Below are 24,081 nucleotides of genomic sequence, written 5' to 3'. Positions count from 1 at the left end.
CAGACGTTTTTTCTGCTATGTCACACTTTTAACTTCGCTCTCCTCATTTCTTTTTTTGAAAAGAATAAAGACAAAAAAATAATAATAATATGAGCGCGCAAGATGAATTAGGTAAGTAGGAGTATTTTTGTACGACGTTTATGCAATACATTAATTAGGCTTAGTTTGCATACCTTCCTTGCCTTGCTCGTGAAAATTAGCTAGTAGAGGCTAGCCTACAGTAGGCCTAGGCTAGGTTTATGTAGGGGGGGATAGGCCTATACTAGCTAGGCCTAGTAGGCTAGGCCTAGTCTATAGCCCTCTTTCAGTTTTTAAGTCCACTAGGCTAGGGCTTAGCCGATTCTATATATAGGCCTAGAAATCCATAATATAAGATATGTCTAGGCCAAACCAGGGCCAGGCTTGCCCTGGACGAACAAATTAAAATTTCTTGCGCAATTTCAAATTTATTACTCTTTGTTTGTATTCAAATTGCGCAGTGCAATTAATTTGATTAACATGCACAATTTCGAATTGCAAAAGGTAATGAAATCCTTGCACAAATTTAAATTGCACAAGAAAATCCTGATACAATACATACAGTATGGGATACATATCAGAAAATACAATGTCTGAGGAGTACTATTCATATATCATAAATAATAAAAAATAATACATTACTTTTATAGCATTGTTAGAGCGTGTGTTTCTACGTGTTGGTTCTGTTACATCGGATGAAGAATTGGAGAAGTTTATCAACAGATTTTTACCACCCGTTTTACTTAAACTAGCAAGTAAGCATGCTGGAGTCCGCAAGAAGGTAAATAAATTTCTTTGGTTCTGTGTAAAACAAAGTAAAATGTCGTGTTTAATGACAATAACCAGAGATTACATATTCTGTGGTCAGAATCTAGTATTTTAGAAAATGTATATTGTAATTGAAGATTAATGCTCAAAAAAATATTCAACTATATATCCATCCACATTAAAACAAAACAAATTCTGAACACCAACATTTTTATTGTATCTTATCTATACATAAAAATCTATTCAATAAAAGTCACTCTTTTTTATATGTGTTTCCACAGGTTATACAGTTATTGGCACATATTAACAAACGGTTAAAGAGCAGGCCACAGGTTCAGTTACCAATGGAGTCATTACTTAATCAGTATAAGGATCCAGCTAATACCTCTTTTGTGACAGTAAGTGTTTCTGTTTTTAAAGCAAAGTAAACATCATACAAATAAACATACATAATCACAAATCATTACTCAATTAGTTTTACACATAATAATAATAATAAATGAAAACTTGTATAGTGCCGGTTCCCCACCCAAGTGAAGCTCATGGCGCTTTGTATAGCAATAAAAATAATAAGTTTTAACCATAAATTTTGATGAGTTTTTTCATTGTTTCTAGAAAATGATCCCAATAATGGTTAATGCATTCAATATGAATTATTTTCTTAATTATTTTGTTATTTATGCAATATAACCTTATTGAATGAATAAAAGATGTAACTGTAGTAGTCTTTTAATATTCATATTATTAATTGATATTTTACTCTGAAAATAATTATTACGAATAAGTTTAACCATTTATAATACAAATACTGTATTTAAAGATGTATTGTCCCTTGAAACACAAAAAAATGAAGGTCAAAATATTCTAAATTTAAATTGGCCATATCAAAGTAATATTAAAGTTATTCACTTTAAGTCGAAAATTCGAGTCAAAAACAACAATTTTACGTAATTAAAAGCTAAATTAATTTGATTACATTTCGTCTGGAAAATCGTCGCGAGCGAAAGTAAACAAAGATTTCAAACCACGAGTATACATTATGCATGATGCTAATTAGGATTGTTTACAACTCTTAACGGTTGAGAAGGTGTTTTCACACAGATCGCGAGGAAGTTTTATGAGTATGCATACAGAGTAGCCAAATAAGCGCGTTGCATTATGAGGTATGTTTTGATTGAAAACTTTGACTGGAAGTCAAGGTTATTTTTTGAACCAAAAAACGTCTGTATTTCAGTTAAATGATTTTTTTTTCGACTAATTTTTGGTGAAAGTTAATAACTATTATGATACTTCAAAATGACCCACTTTTTTTCGAAATCTTTTATTTTTTATTTTTTTGGAATTTGACAAAGGGACAATACATCTTTAATTAAGTTGATTTTTTTTACAGAATTTTACAATTATGTATTTAAAAGATGGTTACAGTCGTTTACAAAATGAGAAAAAGGGTGCTCTTGTGAGCTCTCTTATCCAGTGCTTAGATAACAAACCAACTCACCAGCAACATCTGTAAGTACACAATTTATTTCAACCAACCATAATTTATTAATTGAATATACTACAGGTGGATATGAGACACTAAAAACATTCTAACTTTCAGACACAACCCCAGCCCAAGTCCGATTTTGCTAAAGTTTAATACTAGATTTTGATAAATTATTGTTTTAATTATTTTTCCAGCCTTATGCAAATGATTGTATCAGCATTGCCAAATATTGAGATGCCTAGAGACGTTGACAAGAAGAAGGCTCTATTTCCGGTATCGGGAAAACCAGAGGTTTCCAAACTGATGCTGGATTTTATGTTTGACTATCTTTTATTGCCATACACATTCAGGTAAGATGGCTGGTAACATTAATTCATTTTTGTTTTTAGATTAGAATTCAGTCAACATGGAATTGTCAGTTTAAATCGTTATTGTAAGAAGGCTGGTTAAGTAGTGATTATGTTTTTGACTATACCAATTTCAAACAAGAGCAATTAGTCAAGGGCTGGCACCAAAATAAAAATGATTAAGCCCCGTTTTAAATTTCTATTGTTTAAAATACAAAACTAAAGTGTAGGCCAAAACAGAGTCTAATGTAATACTGTATATTATGTTTATTGATACAAATTAGGTTTTCTGTTGGTGACCACAAAAAGTCACAATTTAGCCATCATTCCTAGAAGTGGTTCAGAATTAAAGAGTTTACTCATGTGATAAATGTCTACTAAAAGTTTACAAAATCTTGCACCAAAATTTAGAGAGGTGCTGATGAGAACCATGTTGTTTATCGCATTTTGTCACTTCAACAAAAAATAATAGTTATTAGTTTTACCTGAGAGTTAAAAGACTTCTTCAGCAGAGACAGTTCAGTTTGCTTTGAAATACTCAGTGGCGTAACTGGTTTAGGAACCCTAAGTGGCACTCCAACGCTGGAGGCCGGGAGTTTTTAGACTTTTTTGACATATTTTAATGCCTGTCTTTCCTCTGGGCACTGCTCAGGGTCCCCATAAGCTCCGGGGCCCCTGGGTTTAGCCAGAGAGCGCTCATAGCCGTTTACGCCACTGAAAACACTATGATTGTATAAACGTTAATCGCTTGGTTACTTTACAGTTTAGTACCAGTAACATCTACAGGTGGTGTGGTTGAACCAGCAAGGCCTGCCACAGCTACTGCTGGGGAAGCTACCAACACTTTAAAGCTGAACGTTCCACCGGGACTAAGTGTCAATTCACTCAAGAAAGTGATTGGAGACCGTATTCCAGATGGTCAGGATATTGAATTGGTAATTTGTTTAAATAATACTTTTTTAGCTAACACCATTTGCTGGAACTCTTTACAAATCCAAACTTTTGAATTTATGCTTTTAGGAACTTGCATACAAATGTTCAAAATTCATCAACAACTAGTTTTGTTCTACTTATGCAAAGATCAAACCATCAATGGGGCCCAGATAAATGTTAGACCATTGCTTATCATATTTTCCCACCTTTACTTCCATATACTATAACAATCAATTTGCTTTTCTATTCTAGCGGAAAGTTGGTATTGTCAAATTTTTAAGTGCAGATATCCTGCCAGAGAAAGATGTGATTTGCCATTTGATTGTGGCTACAGCAGACACTCGTTACAAGTGAGTAAATCCACAAACCTTGTGTATGTATAGTAGAGCTTCAAGTCATATACAGTAAAAACTCAAAAAGTGAGCCACCATGTTTTTACTACCACGCAACTAATGGGCCACTCAGATGTTCCAGATATCAATGTTCATGCAATATACCTCCTAATCACCACCTAGCTTCATTTCCACTTAGTTGTCCCTCTAGCATTTTTAATATTATCTCTATGTTCTGAGTGGATTTTTAAAATAATTTTTAGATTTTAATACTTTTACTATTATTCTCAGTTGGCATATTACCATTACCATTTCTCTATTTTGAAACAACTAATAATTAATTTGTTTAATTTGTTAGATTGCAATGGTAAATTTATTTATTTTTTTGTAATTTGATTTATTCTCTCTAATTTTGTTTCCAGAGTAGTAACAGGGGCAGAAATTTTAATAAAACGATTTCAGAGGTAAGCATAAACATTTGAATACAATATAAAAAATTGTCAACTTGTTTCTAAATGTCTTTTTATTTTATTTTTTTTTTGTGAAAGACTGGAACATAAATGATTCAAATTGTTCTACTTCTGTTGAATATTCAATTTTTATTTATATTTTTTTAATACACCAATTTTGATCATATTTGAATGTGTTTATTTTTAGTGAGGTAGACTGGAATGATTCTGAAGTGATAGATCAGCTCTACACTTTATTTCTTGGCAATGAAGTTACAACAAAAGTGGTAAATGCACTGACTTCCATGACCTATAATTGACAAAGATTAAATTTTACTGTATTTTATCACTTTATCACTATCAATATTGATTTTGTTGTATTTTTTTCATATTTAGTGAGAATTTATTTAATTATACCTGTTACAATATTACATCCAAAAAATAAACACCTTCCTTGAATAAACACCTCCCTCGAATAAATGACACCCCCCACACCCCCCTAAAAACTTCCTGAACAATAAACGACCGTTAACGTTAATACAGTACAGTATGTACTAGGTATTTTTTGTTTCAAGAATTTTTTTTTATTTCAGGAAAACATGCCAGCTGATGACAAACGGCCAGCAGTGGCGACTAGAATCAAATTAAAGCTGTTTCCATACCTACTTAAGTCAAGGGAAGCAACGAACCATACTCAGCAGTTACTTCAGGTTAGATAGTTACTTGTTTTCTTAGCTGTTCTCATGATTGAGAACATCAGGTTGTCATTGACTGTTCCGTTAACAAACATACAGAATAATGAAGATAGTTGTTGTTATTACTTATTTTTATTCATTTATAAATGATAAAATATATTTTTAATCTCTGATTCCTGCTCTGTCTGCTCTTAAGACACTGGTATTAAGTAGTTACTTTCCAATGAATTTACTGAGAGGCAATATATGTTAACACTATGGCGAACCCCTATTTAAACCCCTATTTAAACCCCTATTTAAACCCCTATTTAAACCCCTATTAACTGTATGTGTAAAGCAATAGATTCTTCTAATCAACCAGTGACTACAATTTGATTGATTATTCAAATATCTTTTGATAAATATATTAGATTATATTATATAATCATCATCTTAAATACTAATCGCCGTTAGACATTGCGTGTCTCGCTTGTGTTCTCCACATTTTTGAGCAAGCATGTGTATAGGTCTGCATGAGAAAAGTTCTGTTTCCTTTTTGATGTTTACCATCCATGTTGTTTTTAGTCTTCCTTACAGATATAAAATTGGTTTAGTTGTAATTTTTATCTTTACTGCTTACTGTACCAGGTGATTTCTGAATGTGTTAGTGGAGAGACTAGTCATGATAAACTAAAACTTATGGGCCTCCAGTTTGTACACCATGTGTTCACGTACAGCAGTGAGGCGAGCTTGAGCACTGTGGGACCAGTACTAATGCCAATGATGATAGAAGGTACACAAACTATCACAGTGAGTATATACCTTTGTTATATTTTCTACTGTATCTTAAATTGAGGTAGTGACATTTTACCAACAATGCTGACATTTTAATTAGGCTACAGTAAGAATATTAATTATTCTAAATTGGTCAGATATTTTGCCCTAAGTCAGACATTTTAATTCTTGGGTGGGTCTCAAACCATATCACTAACCTGGCGTTCATACCTCTAGACCACAAGTTTGTGATGATGGCTAGGGTTGGATTTTGAGTCCAAAGAAGCAGGCGGTATCTTGAGGTCTTAGGTCCTACCTAAAAGTAAAAGTTTTTTTTGTAAGTAAGGCAAAACATCTCACCAAGCTTAGCTCCCTGACAAAATTGTCAAAATCAAGGAATATGAAAGACGAAACATGATAGAACCAAGAATATGGAGAAGAGGAACAAAACCGAATTTGAAAACCGTACAAAAACGAAGTCACAGAGTAGACGCAGAGGATAACAATTAGTTTTTAGTCTGTTTTTACAGTATTTATTGCCATTTATGCAACATGGTACAAATGAAATTTGGTTGATTGATTTATATTTAACTTAGCATAAGTAAGTCTTTACATACCAATGTTTTGATTATGCTTATATTATTTATTACATATATAAGCTGTTTCTTCGCTTTTTTTCATTTAAATCCATTCCAACAATAGGGACAATTGATTACACATTTTAATGATACGATACGATAGTATTGTCATTTTTACAACAATTAAGGTACAAATGAAATTTGGTTGGTTGATTTACATTTGATATAAATACAATAACAAAGAAATTACAGAGATCTAAGAACTAATAAAAACATATAGAATATAGAATATTGTTTATATCTATATCCAGCTTTTATTACAAACAAATAATTGCACACTACTAACATGCATACTTTATTTTCCACAGAAAAGCAAACAGAAAGGACTGGCCTACACAGCAGTTGCTAAATTATCAAAGTAAGCACTAATTAAAAGTCCTTCTAAAACGTAGGGCTTGCAACATGCAGTAGTCTCGAGGCCTACAAGTACCTACTTTCCACCACACCGCTCGCGAATTCCGCGCGCTGTGTGATTGGGACAAGTCATGCGACTTTCCGCTTACAATTACCGCTTACCGTTACCGTCAGCTGTGTAAATTGGTCTTTGCAGTGTCAAATGTGAATATATGTTTTAATATGGATAGAGAGTAAATTACTCCTATTTGAGTTAAAAGTTTACCTACTATTTTCTATAATTTCAGGAGGCTGCCAGAACTGGTTACAAATGACATCTCAATAATACAGAGCTTCTTTGATTCACTGTGCAAGGTACTCTTTTAGGTTTTTTTTTACACTAGAAATGTCAAAGTTCAAGTGATTGCTGCGAGTAGTATCTATAGCATGTCATGGTTTTGATTACGCAGGTCCCTCTAGAGACACAAACCAAATGTCTAATATTAGAATGCTTCTCATTGGATGACAAAAGACCTCTCATGAACTATGCAGTGTTCAATCGTGAAATAATTGATTTCTCCTGCAGAAAGCTAAAGCTGTAAACTTTGCCTAGGCCAGACAAACCATGACCTTTGAGATCTGACAAGCAATGAAGCATAACAGAAGGTCAAATTGCTGTCCAGAATATGAATAGCTCCTAGGAAGCAAATAATATTTGTACTAATGTAGCAAAATACTGTACCTGCACCAGACGGTTTACACACTGATTATTTTTATTAAACGACATACTTTTATATGTTTATTGTTTTGTATGTTTTTTGTTTTATAGGAAGACCCAGAGATGCGTATGCATATCCAAGAGTCCTTGTCAATGATGGCCGATTCTTTTAAAAACATGGCAAAAGCTAATCTCATGGCAATGGAAGCGATTATTATGACTAATGCAGAAAAGGTAAAGAATATTTGTATTGAATTTGTAGATTTTTACTAATGTGATTAAATGAGTTTATCATTGAGATATTATTTCAGATACATATTTTTCGATTAAATTTTATTGTCAGGTTTTGATTTGATTCATTTCAATTAAATTTTTTAAAACATAAGTTTCAAAGTGACCTTTTACTTTTAATATATATATATGTTTATTAATTGAGGTGAGGTTATTTTATGAGTTGAAAAATTGACTGATCTATTTAACGAGGTGGAGCCGAGATAAATAGAGCAGTCATGTTTTCAACTCATGAAATATTCTCTCCATTCAACAAATACAAAACATGAATGAATTAAATTTTATATACATTAAACCCACCTACTGTACTGTGAGGCCTAGGCCTACTGCTCTCTGCATTCCTTCTTAGTGGTACATAGAATGACAAGAAAAAAATGATCTATTTGTGGTTTTTTTTCAACCATTGCACTTCTTGTATCATTGTTCCCATTACTGAAGCAAAATCTGGCAAACGATTTAAAGCTATGTTTTAACACTTTTAACACTTAGCACTTAACTTTGCTAAGTGTCCAAACAATGTATTTATCTGATTTATCGAGTTCCATTTTTAATTTCAAATGGGCAGCACTAAAGGATATCAAAAGGCAAGGATACCCTCAGGTTTGTTCTAATTATAAATATTTTACGATGTATTTTCAGGCTGAGCCACAAGCCAGACTAGCTGCTGCCCAGTATGCAGCTCAAGTGTTTCCCTCTAACCACATCCCATCTAGATATGTACTACTTCTCAACACCGCTGATAGGTGAGTGCATGGGAGTCAAGATTCAATTAAAACATGTTCAGGTCTATATTATATATTACTCTATAAAATTATAGCATGCATAAATAAGATATCAAAATATATATTTTATAGTTATTTATTATGTTGATACTCAATTTCAGCAAAGAAGATATTCGTCAGATGTGTTTGAAAGCAGTGCATGTTGGCATTAAACATGATTTGTCCTTACCGAGTGACTCACTAAAAGGTTCTGATTTAATGCCTGGTTTTCAGGAGATGGCTCATTATACATACCAACAAGTAAGTGAATTCATGGGCCTGGTGGTGAGATACTCGCCTACAAATCTTATCGGGCAGGGTTAGTGATTAACATGCTCGACTGCCACTCCCCGAGTTCTTGGTTCAAATCATGTTTGATGTCAGGATTTGTTCTTATGAAATAATAATAAGAGTTTGTTAATATAGAGCATTTTGTTTGTTTGTCTTGTAAAGCGATTATCTCCAGTGTATAGGACAGTGAACAAATTCACTCACGATAATCTTTGGCAATGTGTCTTAAAATAAGATAATAACAAACGTTTCAGGCATATTTCTCACAAAAAACAGCACTTTCTTATGTTGACTAGAATATCTCCACATTTGCCTTGTGAAATCTGTTCTTGTATTGTATACTGACAAAAATGAATAACCGAATTGAGTTGTTATAATGGAATAAAATATGTCAATGTTTTAAACACGTTTAAGAGTTCTTTTTGGTTTCATTTACTTTAAAAAATGATTGGTTAATCATCTTGTAGAATCAATAAATGTAACAGATTGTCTTTCTTTTTTTAATTTTGAATCATCAATGTAGGTAGTTATATAAAATCTTATACATTATTTCACAGGCTAAATTACGACTGAAAGGAAAGTCTAGAGTCACCATTGGAACAATGGTTATTCCATTCACACCAATTGTCTTTAACGAGATCATCTTTTACCTGAGGTCGACGCTAGTTTATGAGACAGGCGTGACCCCAGTAATGGATGCTCTGGAAATGCAGGATCAAGCCCCTGGTCTGTACTGCCATGTTCAGGAGATGCTCAAAGGGCCTGGACGAGGGACTCTAATTAATTATGTCGACCTCATCATGGAGCTTCTAAAGGTGTCTGCGGAACCTCAAGCAATGTACTGTCTTGTGGAGATCGTTGCAATTGCTACAGATCTGTTTGCTGATATGTTCTTAAAGAAGCTTGACTGGATCAAGGTATTAAATGTTTATTGAGTTTTAATTGTTATACTTGGCTCCCCTAGTATTGACAACCAGTTTTAGACAAAACAAATATTTTTTTGAATATTTTCAGCATTAACCCTCAAAATATTAAAATATTCTTTTACAACAATTTTTATTTTCCTGTATGCATATTGCGAAAACAACAACTCCCCTTTCAGGTACTTTACTTAGATGTTAGAACTACCCTTTGAAAACAGTTAAGTAAATAAATAAATAAAAACTACTTTATTGTGACCCTATTACCAGTTTTTATTTGCTAAATGTTTAAATAAATGATATCTTTTTCGTGATGTAGAACCTTATGAAATCTGGACGCGAGGCCATTCGTGATCTTTCAGCTCAGTTGATGTCAATCGTTGCTAATGCATCTGATGAAAGACAACTAACTGCCATAATTACTGATATGCTCAGTCTGGCAAAAACAAAGGTAAATTTTTAATAGTAATTCACTTATTAATGCAAACACTTCATTCTGGAATTTATAACCCAAAGAAAAACATAGCTATGTACAAAGCATATTAATCAATTACATTTGTTTATTTCAGTCCTATTATCATCCATACAAATAATATAAACAAAAGATCGCTAACAAATCAAATTTTTATTTCTATAGAAATGCAGGTCTAAAGCTCTGTCTACACTATAAAACTTTATGTGGCAACAAAATGTGATGTGCCTATATATGGACATGATGATGTCATATCATTACCATATTTAAGCATACCACTGCCATATTTGGGCGCATCACATTTTTTTTCTCAACTAGTTTTTATATACAGTATGTACAAAGACTATGGTAAACATTTCAGATTCAAAGTAAAAAAAAATTGCTCAATGCATTTCACAATGGCTATACCGTTATATATAGTATCTATTTATCTCTGTATAATGTAACATTTATATAGTGTGTGCAATATCATTTTCATTAAATTTAGAGTCTTGAAGTACAGCATGGAGCCATTTTAGGCTTAGGCTACACCATTGGTAGGCGATATCTACTAGACAGAAAGCAAGATATCGTTGTGGAAAATATGGAAGTTGATGATGAGCCTGCTACTTCACAGAGTCTAGCTGAAGTTATACAACAAGCTGTAGTCTTTATAGGTTTGACTTCTTTAAATTGAAGTTTTGTTTAATATATAACAGAGGTCCCAACTTTGAAAAATGAAATATAAGGAGCATATAAAATTAAAGTTTCTTGTGTACTTTATTCAATCAATTGTAATATATTTTCATATTAATGATAACCATAAATAACGTGTTAGTACAGTGATTTTTACAAAATAATATTAATTATAAAATGTATACAGTGAGTATTTACAGTAATGATAATAAAAAAAATATAGAATTGTGATGATTTATAAGTACAGCCAATAAACAATGACAAATAAAAATGATTATGTGGCCATTAAGGGAACTGTTGAGACATAGTAACCATTGGGTGTGTCAGTCCCATTGTTTTCATATACTTGTACTTGTAGAAGCAATAATCATTCAATCTATTTATTTCATTTTGCAGCAAAAACTTTAGATAAAGACCAAGAAATATTATGTCTAGGTGCCTGTACAGCCATTGGTGAAATTGGCCGCAATGGAACACTTCCAGTTCCAAGAGCAAGCAAAACTCAATCAACCGAAAAGAGTAATAGCAAGAAAGATGAAGATGATATCAACAAAGATAAAATCATTGATACAGATGAGGCAGTAGAAGATATGAAAGTAGAGGGGAATGAAGATGATGAAATAAATCTGTTTTCTATTGTCAAGAAACTTAGTTCTAAACTTTACTCCATCAAAATCCCACATAAGGTACTTTAATTAGTATAAATAAAATACAGTAGCTGCATAGATAAAAAAATGTTAAATCTGCCCCAATGTAAATTTATTAACACAACACTTTAATTAGTATTGTTAATGTATGGTAGGTAATAAAATATTACATCTAGAACCCCACTTCATGCGAAGTATTGACCAATCACAAATGGCAGTTTAGATGATTATGTCTACTGTATGCATTGTTCTGTTGCATCCTAATGACTAAAGCTTAATCATTATGTAATGTGACTGCTGATAATAAATTTTGTCTTACTTAAAAGTAATATTTTAATGAAAATGCAATTAATTTAATGATATTGAACCAGTGGTGTAATATTTGGATACAATTGTTCAAAATGTATTTAACTAATACTAAATTAATGTAACAATTTTTGTCTTGTAGTTAAAGGAGAGAGCTTGCAAGAACCTTGGCTTTATACCAATCGGAGATCCTGATTTTCCTCATACACAAGAGGCTTTGATGTTACTGATGAAAACTGCAAATGTAAGCTTTGGAAAAGAATTTACGTATACTAATAAACTTCTGGTTTTAAGAAAGTTTCTTATTTAATATTAAGAGCCCTGCATTTATAGGATTAAATATATCATTGTTACTTACTTACTTAGTCCAAGACATACTTATATGACTAGATTCCTCTATAACTTCCTATAAGCCATTGTGACAGCCAGTTCATTTCTCTGCATACCAGTATCCATCTCTAGTACATCAATCTATGCGGTGCTGGTCTTCCTTGTTTTTCAAGCCCATGTTTTGACTACCACAGCAGAACATCTGAAATGATTTCTTTCTTTATTGCGAAGACAGTGTCCTGCAAATGTTACCATGATTAAAAACACTGAATTACTGTACTCTTCGAATTTGTTTTCCTAGACCAAGCAGATAGAACTACAGTTTACTGTCGGAGAAGCTATTAGCCAGGCAGCATTAGCATTCCATTGTCCTGCCAGGAGAGATGTCTGGAGACAGGAAGAACTGACCCTTGACCTTACTGTGGAGGAAGCAGCAAAAGATGAAGTGGAGTGGACCTTATTAAAAATCTTGAAAGAATATGTCACATGCGAAAATCCACATAAGAAACAGGTAGGTAAAAGATAGTCGGTGCAGTTGATTTGGAAATTCCACAAAGTTTTTACCTTTTTTGAAAAACCACTGTTAATCTCTCTTCAAGTATTAATGATGTATGTCTTGTGTATTTAATAGGCTGCTTGTATTTGGCTGTTGTCAATGGTAAAGAGGTGTGGTGCCCATCCTGCATTGAAGTGCAGGTTTAAGGAACTACAACAGGCCTTTATGGACTTGCTGAGCGAAAACAGTGGTGAGTATTTTACAAGGATTACATTAAGGCAACAAATATGATAACAATGTTGAAAATTATGTTGATGATAGTGATGATGGGAATAGGGGTGATGGTAATATGTTCATAAATTATGATTGTTTGTGTTTACTGTAGTGATAAACAAATTAATAATTAAGAAAGGAAAACAATAATCAGAAAGATAATGGCAGTGAAGACAGATGACGAATATACAAAATAAGTTATCATTTACAGCAGCCACTGTTGACAAAATATTGAATGTGGTATAAACTAACAGTAATGATGGATATCTTTTTACAGAGTTTACCCAGGATGTGGCTTCCAAAGGCCTAAGTCTTGTTTATGAGCAGAGCAGTGAAGAGGGCCGCAAAGAATTGGTTACTGCATTAGTGGATCGACTTATGACTGGTAAAAGGTAAAATGGAGAAAAAATGTTATTTTTGGATTTAGCCTTGAAAAGGTGTAAATCACATTACCTGTTTATTTCTTTACACCAAAACTAGTTAAATTCAATATCCAGTGCCAATTCACTTGGTCAACTTGAATGTGCATTTATTTAAATTTATTCCAGAGCTAAGCAGACCGTGACAGATGATACCAAGCTGTTCGATGAGGGAACTCTTGGTAAAAACCCCACAGGGTAGGTTTTATATTTTTTTTGTCTTCTTTGTATTGTAAATGGCAGAAAATTTGATAAATAAAAAATAAATAAATAGCTTGACCAACCCAAATGTTTGTTTCATTATGTATTTCAGAGGTGGCCTTTCAACCTATAAAGAGCTTTGTTCATTGGCTAGTGATCTCAACCAACCGGATTTGGTGTATAAATTCATGCATCTGGCCAGTCATAATGCCATGTGGAATTCTAGAAAGGTATTTACTTTGCCTTGTTTCTTCACCCATTAAACACAAAATGGCATTTCTGAGATTGCATACCGTAATGTAGATATACAGTATTCTACTAAACTATATTGAGTTTTTTTAGTGGTTTTTGGTCCATACTTTTAATTTCTTTCTGTCTTTCAAATTGAATAATAGTGTTCATTTACAATGGTAACTATTGTCGATTTATAATTGATATTTTATCGTATTACTATCTAGGGGGCTGCATTTGGATTTGGAACAATTGCCAAGCAAGCCAGTGAGCAACTAGCGGTGCATTTACCAAAGATAGTGCCCAGACTGTACCGATACCAGTACGACCCTAACAGGCAGATCCAGCAAGCCATGACCAGTATCTGGTCTGCTCTTGTGACTGACGAGAAGAAGGTGACAGACCAGTATTTGCTGGAGATACTGAAGGATGTTCAAGCAAACCTGACTAACCCTCAGTGGAGGAATCGTGAATCTAGCTGCAGAGCAATGGTGGATCTTTTGAGGAATCGAGATTTGGATAGTTTGGTTGGTGAACTTCCAGAATTATGGAGTACATGTTTAAGAGTCATTGATGATATTAAGGTACATGATTTTCACTTTATTATTTCTGTAATTTTTGGAAAATTCTCTACAAAAATTATAATTTCCTTTTTTAATTATGCTTATAGTATGGTATGTATATGATTTGTAAACACAAAAAACCAACAGGTACAGCATTGATACTTTTTAATTTAATGAATATATAATATACTGTTTTCTTTTAGGCAACGGTGAGAGAGGCTGCAGAGGGTGCTTGTAGACAACTTAGTAAGGTACAATAAAACATTGCATTTTTTTTTCCTAAAAATGATTTTAAATAAATAAAGAAAATATCATTGAGTTTTCCACAGTAAAGTTAGATAATCATTTATTATTAGAAGGAAAATTTGATATATATTTTTCACTGTAGTAAAATGTATTTTTTTTGTTGATTTTATACTATCACTTATAACAGGTGTCAATCAAACTATGTGATATTGATAGAGGTAAGCTTGGAGTGGAAGCCATTGCATCTGTTTTACCATGCTTACTCAAGGGTCTTTCAAGTGGAATTGATAAGGCTAAACAGATTTGGTAAAGTTAGTTTGTTGTCTATATTAGTTTTTCGACCATGGTTTGGTGTCCTTAAATTATTTATTTCAATTTTTTAAATTTGCCAGTTTAAACTCTGACCCTTAAATACATATGAACAGACAAAGATCACAGTACCTAACACTCTAAAATATTAATTATGTTTTGTTTATTATTGACTGAAAAGGTAAGGTAGATGTTTCAATAAACCATATACATTTAACAACCAATAGCCAAGCTCCTGAAGATTAAACTTAGTGTCTTTGACTACTTATTGTTATTTATTTGTAACATAGTTTTTTTTTATAATTTTATAATTATCTAAATTCGGTTTTCATGTATTAGCCTGGATGCGATTGTAAAGATTGCTAAGAATGCTGGCAAAATGCTAACACCACACATCCCACTACTGGTCATTGCATTGCTTGAATCTTTAAGTGGACTTGAAGATAACCGTTTGAATTATTTATCATCACGAGTCAGTGCAAACCAAGGAGTTGTTGAAAAGGTAATTTATAGTTATGATGATGACAACTGAATATATTATGATGTATTTTAAGACGAGCAATTTAATTTTCTCCTTGTGGGAACGAATAAAGATTATACTTGATACTTGATACTTATGTTAGTAGAGAAAAGAAATAATAAAAACAAGCATAAATATTTTAAGGTTTCTACACCATAAAAGAACTTTTTTTCACCTGTTTTTACAAGCTTTACTTTGATGCAGTCATTGTTTTTGGGTATTTCTAATATAACAATAATAATGAAAATGATGTGAAGAAAAATATAGTCATAATGATGATAAAGTACAACGAAATTGTTCATTTAAAATGGTTGATATAAATTTAAATTAGTCATCTCTCTTACAAAATCTTCTACACTTTTTGTTTGTAAAGCTTGATGATATCCGAGTAGCAGCTGCTAAATCCTCAGCAATGATGGAAACCATAACATTGGTAAGTTAAATATGTTTGTATACCGTATATTTATGTAGCAAATATAGAGTATGATGTGTACCTTACATAATTTTTTTTTAAACTAAAAATGCCATCTTCTGTTTTATTATAGTGCACAAATTATGTTGATAGTGAAGTGTTAAAAGAGCTTGTTCCTAGACTTATTGACGTCATCAAGTATGGAGTAGGAGTCAATACCAAAGTAAGTGATTTCAAAGTGATAAACAGTATTGAAGGTTATTAATGTAATGAATATGATCAAATTTTACATTCTTAAGCTAGTTCTGTCTACACTATCAAAATAACACAACAAATGTGATGTGCCCAAATATGGTAGTGATATGATGTCCATATAGGCACATCACATTTGTTGTCATAAAAGTTTGATAGTGTAGACAAAGCTTTGACAATACTTAATTCTAATACTCATCTGTGTTGACTATGAGTTATAAGCAAGTCTGTTTTTTACTCTACTAAATTTGTTTCTAGGTAGGAGCAGCTAATTTCATGGTGATGCTTAGCAGTCATTGTCCTAGAGATCTTGAAGAATATGCAAGTAAGACTTATTTAGTTTATCATCATTGCCCTTGTACAGTACATTATCAGAAAAGACAGCATTGAAAACTTGACCTTTGACTTAAAAGATCAATTGGAAGACGTACAAAAAGTGTGCTGTGGATGTCCAGCTTGACAGAGTGTCTTTAAGAAAGGAGTACAACATCAGAAAGTGGAGCTGCTGAAGAGAACAAGAAACTGAAAACTGTGATGGCCATTACATACGGCACCTACACAGACAGATTATTGTCCATTTCTTAGATTTGAGTTATGGTCATCCATAATCATTAGTTTAAACCAAAGGTTCAAAACTGTTCATAATATGCATTTTTGTTTGTTGATATAGGCAAGATTCTAAGCAGTCTTCTAGCTGGTTTCAGTGATCGTAGCGCAGCTGTCAGGAAGAGTAATTCATCCGCAATTGGACATCTAGTTAAGGTATTGCTTTGTTTTATATATATATAAAGCAAAAGTCTTTGAAGCATAAAATATTGTTTAGAAATGAGTGGATCTTATAATGCATTCTGCGGAAATAACTTTAATATTTATTCTCCTTAATTTTTCAGGTAGCAAAGGATAGTAGTGTTGAAAAACTTCTTAACCGTATTAAATCCTGGTATCTGGAAAAAGATGGTATGGTTTTTTCAAATATTTGTTGCTGTGTATATGTATCTATAAATATTTACTGTTAATAATAATTATAACATTTTTTCAAATTTGTTACATAGATGATTCACTGAGAGATGCCTGTGGTTTGACACTTCATGCAATTTCACGGAGCAATTCAGATGTTTTGAAGAATCATGCATCAGTAGCTTTACCTTTGACCTTTTTAGCTATGCATGAAAAACCACAAAAAGGTTTGATATGTTTTCTTTAATCTTTAAATTTTTTTGTTATGAATGTATTTCCATTTCAAACTCTAAAGCTCTGTCTATACTATTAAGCTCTGTCTACACTATCAAAGTATGATGTGTCCAAATATAGTAGCAATAGGCCCAAATATGGTAGTGATATGACATCATCATGTCCATATGGGCACATTGTATTTGTTTTCACATAAAGTTAGTGTAGACGGAGCTTTAGAGTGTTACCTGTTACTCTTTAAAACTATTCATAAACCCAATACTATTATTTTATTCTTCATGATTATACTGTTGTGTTTTTTATGACATTTTATTTTTCCAAACAAACAGCAAATTCTGATCATGTGGAGTCTATATGGGAAGACATTTGGCTTGATTCAACACCAGGCACCGAGGGAGGCATTCGCTTATATCTACCAGAACTTGTCACAATTACCCAAGATGCACTTGCTTCACAATCCTGGCCCAGGAAAGCACAAGGCGCAAGAGCTATCAGTACAATAGCTAGTAAGCTAGGGTCAAGCCTAACTCAACCACATCTTGGCCAGCTACTGAAGTTGGTTGTGAAGGGCTTAGCTGGTAGAACATGGGATGGGAAGGTAGACAGAAATAATTTATATTTGCAGATATCTTTATTATTTCATATGTAATATGTTTTTAAATGTTTAGTTAGAAATAGGTTAAAATGTTCAAAATGCAATATTACTATTAGATATACATTGTATTAAAGTTACTATGATAATTTACTGTTGCTATGTTTAACAATGTCGTCCACAGGAGGAGTTATTGAAGGCTTTAACATCCTTGTGTACAAAATCAAAGTAAGTTAATACGATTGTGTTATAAAATATAATTAAATTTGATTTGATTGTAGTACAGTACTGTACTTGAACTTTAGTTTATCTCTTTATATAAAGTGTATATTTTACTACTGTGGATTTTCAGATAGATTTCAGTTGTCACAAATGTTTATTATATTTGTTTAGAGGTTCATTGGTAGTTGAGGGTGATACATCATCAGATCAGCCAACCATGGAAGATATCTTAGCAGCATTGTTGAAGGAATGTAAAAAAGAGAAAGTTAGCTACAAGGTGGAGGCCTTACAGTGTATGTCCACTATATTACTAACGCATGATATCGATAGGTTTGCAGACTTGGCAGAGATACTCTACCCTGTTATAGATAAGGTAGGATGACTATTTACTTATTCAATTTATATACTGTATATATGTATGTCCTGTATAAACCATCGATGTTTTTGATTATTACTGTATGTTTGTTTATTAAATAAACTACCATATTGAGGTCAATATTTACTAGCCTCTACTGCCAGAAAAATGTAATCAATCTTTCCCTCTAATATAACGGCTCTTTATTTTTCTAGTGGCCATAAAGTCATTAGTAAAGACAATTGTGTTTGATTTGCTACACCATTTATTGTTTATTAATTTGTACTAATATATGAAAATTCGCTATTGTAATGCTATTATAGTCACCTTTTATACATAATGTTTAACATTTGTGTTTTCAACAATAAAATAATGACAGACAAAAAAGGAAGATGATGATGATGAAGAAGAAGACAGAGAGGCTCAAGAAGAGCAGTTGATACTTGAGGAGTTTGCCTATGAAAGTCTAGGTAAAGCATGGCCCAAAACAAGACACACTCAAGGTACAGTATGATGGTATACAATTGTTAAAATAATATGTCAGTAATACCCCTCCTTTAGAAAACCCCTATTCAGGGGACAATTTCACATGTAAGGAATGAGAAGCAATATATGTTTTACCACTAAAGAACCCCAATTCAAGGAACACTTTAGTGGTTATACTGTAATATCAAAATTGAAGGTAAGCTTATTAATCTCAAAATGAAACACACTCCAAGTTTTCTATCAACTCAAATTTCAACTCAAACATTCACAAAACTAGTCTTAATTTTCTAAAATCTTGTCTATAGTTTCATTCTGAAATGGAGACTTCCTGAAAACTGTTTAGTCGATACCCAATGCTGTCTTGTTGACTAAATATTGGTAAATTCCATGATTTGTAATCTTAGTATCTACATACATTTTATTTTGACAAATTTATGAAGTAAATTCATTTAAAATATTGTTTAATTATTTTTCTAATATCTTTATTACCTAACATTTTGTTTTATTACTGTATTAGAAATTCAACATGAACGGTTTTGTGGTTTAATGTGTGCTGGTGTGGAAATCAGTACCTTCAAGATACAAGTGCATATATTAAAAGCAATGTCACAATTCCTACAACGGTAAGTTGTAAATATTGTGTATGGAAATATATGTTTGATTTTAAGTAGGGGTGGCTAAACAAAGATTTTTAATTGAAACTTCTTTTTTGTCAATTCAGTTTAGTATATTTACAAGGTAATCTCAGTTCTGAAGATGAAGTCGTTCTTAGTTCAATTTTGATCAAAATAATTCCAGTTTTATGTAGCAGACTTGGTAAGTTTGGATGGTACCAAAAATAATGCATTATTACCTGTATATTTAGGTTATGTACAATGCCAGGCTTAATTATCATAGCATTAATATACCTATACCTGTATATTTTAGTATATGAACAATGTCAGACATATTACATTTTGAATAAAGCTTATACACCAAAATATGTGGTATATTCTCAATTTGATTATTTCACAGCTATTATTAAGTATGTAGCTATTAGAAGATCAGCAGTAAAGATCATAGATGATATGGTGTCTAGATTATCAAGTGAGTATTTTAACGCTTTAGACTTTGTCATACCTTTGATATATTTTCGTTTAAAGTCTGACTGTCCTATTTAATTTGTCATCGGCTTATTAAATAGAATAGTATTTTTTCAACTCATGGAAATATTCTTCTCATTCAAGTTTTACACTGGTTTATAATTTAACTATATCTTCTTATTACTAGATTTCAATTTTAAAAATTGTTTTCACATTTCTCAAAACATTTATTATTTGTATAAATGAAGTATCTGTTCAATCCATTCCTTCAAGGTGCTGATGTGACTGTTCTTTTAACTAATAATTTACGTGGTCACTTGTTGGATGCACTGAATAAGATGGGAGCTGATCCAGACAGACCATTAAGAGACCATGCTGCAGATGTCAGGAAGGCAATCTCTGGCCTGCCTGCCATACCTGAAGAGGAGGTGGAGGAAATGGCAACAGAAGCAGAGGCTGAACAAGAACTGAAGGATCAAGGGAATGTTACAGAGTGAAATAACAAATTAAGCATTTATATCCCATAATAGGATGTATAATTTCATTCATATAATTTTTACACAATTCTGTTTTAATGTAGTTATTCTAACTGAAGTATATCAGCTACAATGTTAAACTGCTAAGAACAAAATATTAATGAGTTTATTTATTATTATAATAAGCTATTATCATATGATTTATGCTATTAATTTTATTTTATTTATATTTTTCAAATTGAATTATCACCAATGAAACATATCAGCTGCTGTTAAATGAAAATTTAAAAAGCAATGAAATAGTAATATAAATCATATTAGTTTTTATATCAATTATAGACTATATCAATTTGAAATTGTTTTAGGTCATTGGATTTGTTTATTTTGGCATCTCTGACACTAATAACCTTTTCACATCTGCATAAATTGTTACAAGTTGTAACCAGGTTTGATCTCCCGACTTATTACATGTTTTCACACATACATGTTTTCACACATGTACACGCGAACCTTGTGAAATCTCGGGAGGAAAGAATAGTTGCGCGCTATTTGATTACTATGATTGGTCAGTTAATACCAGGGCAATACACACGCACGCAGTAAGAACTCGGAACATCTCAGAACAAAAACATGGGCCTCTTGTTGGTGTGTTTTTCTTCCGAGATTTCACAAGGGACACCTGTGAAAGCTTGGGAGATTTTCCACAAAATTCAATTGCCTTCACATTATGCAAACCTGGTTTAACTTGTTACAAGTTGTTACATTTTGTTAAGTTACTATTATTTAATACTAAGTTTAATTTATTTATTTTTAAGTACATTACTTCCCACCAATCACTTCCAGATTATAGTCTAATTTTGGAATTATTCAATGAATTTTAGTTACAGTATAACTATACCTAAACTAAAAACAGATATGGCTTTTATTGAAAGATACTTGAAACAATATCATCTAGGACATACTTAATTGGAATCTTATAAGGCGAAGTACTTTGGCAATTTTGGCTCCCACTTGGATGCAACACAAACATGTAAGCGCAACACAAGTAATTCAACCAATCACAACGCAAAGAATGGTGATCCATCATGTCGTGATTGGTCAAATTATTTGAGTTTGCTTACATCCTTGTGTTGCATCCTAGTGGGAACCAAGCTTTGAGCTACATTAAGTTTGTTAACAATAAAAGTGATTTTCAGAATGTTTCCATAATAAATTGATAAATTTATATTACATCTAATGACTGAGTCTATGTTGTTGAATCTACAATCAAACTAGAAATTAAGAATGTTTGATTTATATATATATATATATTTTTTTTTTTGTGCTCGAAATACAAAGTACAATCATACACTCGATATCATATTCAAAACTACAATACACTGTAAAGCTCTGTCCACACTATCAAACTAGTAAAAAAAAAAGACGTCATCATGTCCATATGCTGTATGTGTACATCACATTTTGTTGTCGCATAAATTTTGGTAGTGTAGACAGAGATTTAAATAAAGTCTGATAAAACGTACTGTTAATAATAATTATTATTTTGGTTAATGCCCATTTTTGACAGTTACAAAATAAAACAATAACTAGAACATATTTACAAAACATATATAATTGTTTATTTACTTTGCATAAAATGAGATGCTACACTACAGTATACCTAACATTCTGACCAGCATGTGTCAGCCAGCAAAATATGTCCCTTTAACAATATTTCTTACCTTAAATTCCAAAACATTTATTTACCAAATAATGTACTATATTATTTATCAGTTCTAATGCTATTCAGTATTAACTTATTAATTTCATTTGCTGCATTTATTTTATGCTCTATTTAATTACTAGAATCTGTTAAATAGTATATTTCCTTTGACTAAATCTAGACAAGCGAAAGCCTTTATTTATTGCTATGAAGTTTGCAGTACACCATGTGTGTATAGTTCTTAAGAGAACCGAGACGATCAAGGTATATTGATCAAGAAACTCAACAGTTCTTTTCAAAGCAAACTTCATATCAACAAGCATCAAAATTTGCATGTGTGTTTGGCAATAAAGAGATATGTAGAAATGGTGGGTTATATTACATTGACCCATTCTCTTATCAGAAACATAAGGGAAGACTTGCTCTATAAAACCTACAACAGTTATCAGCATAACACATTACAGTACAATGTTGTTGTTATTCATAATGACCATATTTAGACACTGTAACACTGACTTCTTGGTACACTTTTTCCAGCTGTTTGGCCTTCAATAATTATGATTCCAAGTGATTATACTTGATTAAAATTGGTTATAATGTACTACATAAAATTTATCAGATCAATATTATACATATGCAGCTGACAAAATACACAACCTCTACTTCTCTACAAGTACTGTAATTAAAAATACATGATAAATGAACCTACCAATTGTATTTACAGTATGGAATGTTTTAAAAGCTAAAAATCATATTATAATTGAAGATAATACAACAATATGAATATGAAGTAAAATTTAAAAATGTATTTAAAATATTTTCCTGAGAATATAAAAAATCTTTTTTTAAAAACTACACCTATCCCATATACAGTATACAAATAAACATTGTTGACTGAGGTTTCCCTTTAGTATTATTTTGTCAGGAGTTATAAAAACTACATACAATTTTATAGAATTACAGACATTACAATGCTCTAATAAATTGTGTCTATACTGAGTATTTTTCCAACAGTTTCATATTTTTTCCTTCTTTTTAACTATATTTTAACCTTTAAATTTAAATCTAAACAGGTTGGATTTATATGTGTAAATAATTAACAATCTAAAATAAATGTAAAGTTGGTGGGAAAATGATTACAATTACATATAAAAATAAAATGTTTATAATTTAGATACTCTTGCTTTGGTGGGGTTTTCATCATTTAATTGTGCGATAACTTTGGTCTTGTTTTAGTTAATCTCTTCAGCAGCCTTTAATGCCTTTAATGCTACAAGTAACCTAGTCTGAGTCTCTTCAGGGAGATACTGTATCTGTTGAGAACCTGTGGAATACAAACAAATGAATAATCTATAATAAATTATTCAATAAAACAAACAAACAAAAAAGTTATAAGGAATAACATAGATTTTATATTGTTATTACCGTTACCGCTCGTCTTTGTAAAATGGCCTTTCCAGCTATGAACACCCACTGGCAAACCCAGGGGCCCCAGAGAGTAAGGTGCCCAAGAGCATGAACTACCCCAGAGCATGAACAGCCCCAATGCAACTACTCAGCCCCTAGTGCTGAGTGCTAAACCAGGGACCTGCGTTATGCCACTGTATATAGAAGTTTAACTAGCAACATTAATATCGATATTTTAAGTCTAAATCTGCTTTTGTATCAAAAACTTTTGTATTTCTGTAGACAGAAGATTTTTATAAATAGATTTAACATACCTTCCCACTCTCGAACTTTTTGAGTGATAATATTCTTAAGATCTGGTAGCCGGCTCTGTTAACAAAAAATAAAACAAAGTTGAAATATGAAATAATATAATAATAAAAGGTTTAATGACATCCAAGATATTATTAATAGCTTTGAACGTTAGCAAATATCGATAATAAA

At 31.9% G+C, this 24,081-nt stretch overlaps 2 protein-coding genes across 2 annotated transcripts in view; one reads left to right on the top strand and one right to left on the bottom strand.

Annotated features, from left to right (window-relative positions):
• The first annotated feature begins 21 nt into the window (after positions 1–21).
• LOC144845886 (proteasome adapter and scaffold protein ECM29-like) lies at positions 22–21,719 on the top strand. The gene is made up of 44 exons (XM_078703386.1): positions 22–111; positions 669–799; positions 1,068–1,184; positions 2,177–2,295; positions 2,467–2,622; positions 3,383–3,554; positions 3,805–3,902; positions 4,307–4,348; positions 4,542–4,620; positions 4,927–5,043; positions 5,656–5,817; positions 6,728–6,777; positions 7,061–7,127; positions 7,582–7,704; positions 8,401–8,504; positions 8,645–8,783; positions 9,371–9,730; positions 10,053–10,184; positions 10,693–10,861; positions 11,277–11,566; positions 11,976–12,077; positions 12,465–12,674; positions 12,795–12,909; positions 13,210–13,324; positions 13,481–13,549; positions 13,665–13,782; positions 14,011–14,367; positions 14,550–14,597; positions 14,780–14,898; positions 15,241–15,403; positions 15,795–15,854; positions 15,967–16,056; positions 16,344–16,410; positions 16,756–16,847; positions 16,976–17,042; positions 17,138–17,269; positions 17,606–17,874; positions 18,053–18,096; positions 18,262–18,463; positions 18,825–18,948; positions 19,449–19,554; positions 19,653–19,747; positions 19,946–20,017; positions 20,287–21,719. The coding sequence occupies exons 1-44, from the start codon at positions 90–92 to the stop codon at positions 20,508–20,510; spliced, it is 5,709 nt and encodes a 1,902-aa protein (XP_078559512.1). The 5' UTR covers positions 22–89; the 3' UTR covers positions 20,511–21,719.
• Positions 21,720–21,901: 182 nt separating this feature from the next.
• The window catches only part of LOC144845734 (uncharacterized), a 39,142-nt gene continuing 36,962 nt past the window's right edge, over positions 21,902–24,081 (bottom strand). Inside the window, exons 54-55 of the mRNA XM_078703163.1 lie at positions 23,913–23,967; positions 21,902–23,515 (exon numbers count right to left, since the gene is read on the bottom strand). Coding sequence (XP_078559289.1) covers positions 23,424–23,515; positions 23,913–23,967 — 147 coding nt within the window. The 3' untranslated portion in view covers positions 21,902–23,423. The remainder of the gene's footprint in view (positions 23,516–23,912; positions 23,968–24,081) is intronic.

The sequence above is a fragment of the Antedon bifida genome, chromosome 6, assembly GCF_963402885.1.
Source record: "Antedon bifida chromosome 6, ecAntBifi1.1, whole genome shotgun sequence".
NCBI classification, from domain to species: domain Eukaryota; kingdom Metazoa; phylum Echinodermata; class Crinoidea; order Comatulida; family Antedonidae; genus Antedon; species Antedon bifida.
Note: the sequence above shows the minus strand (reverse complement) of the source record. Positions and strands in the feature narration are given on the sequence as shown.

Bases quoted from the DNA above. Each gene is read 5' to 3' on its own strand.
- LOC144845886 (XM_078703386.1), top strand. From the start codon at position 90: ATGAGCGCGCAAGATGAATTAG. The intron at 1,185-2,176 runs GTAAGTGTTTCT...TTTTTTTTACAG, and splicing joins CTAATACCTCTTTTGTGACA to AATTTTACAATTATGTATTT. The intron at 18,949-19,448 runs GTACAGTATGAT...TTACTGTATTAG, and splicing joins CAAAACAAGACACACTCAAG to AAATTCAACATGAACGGTTT.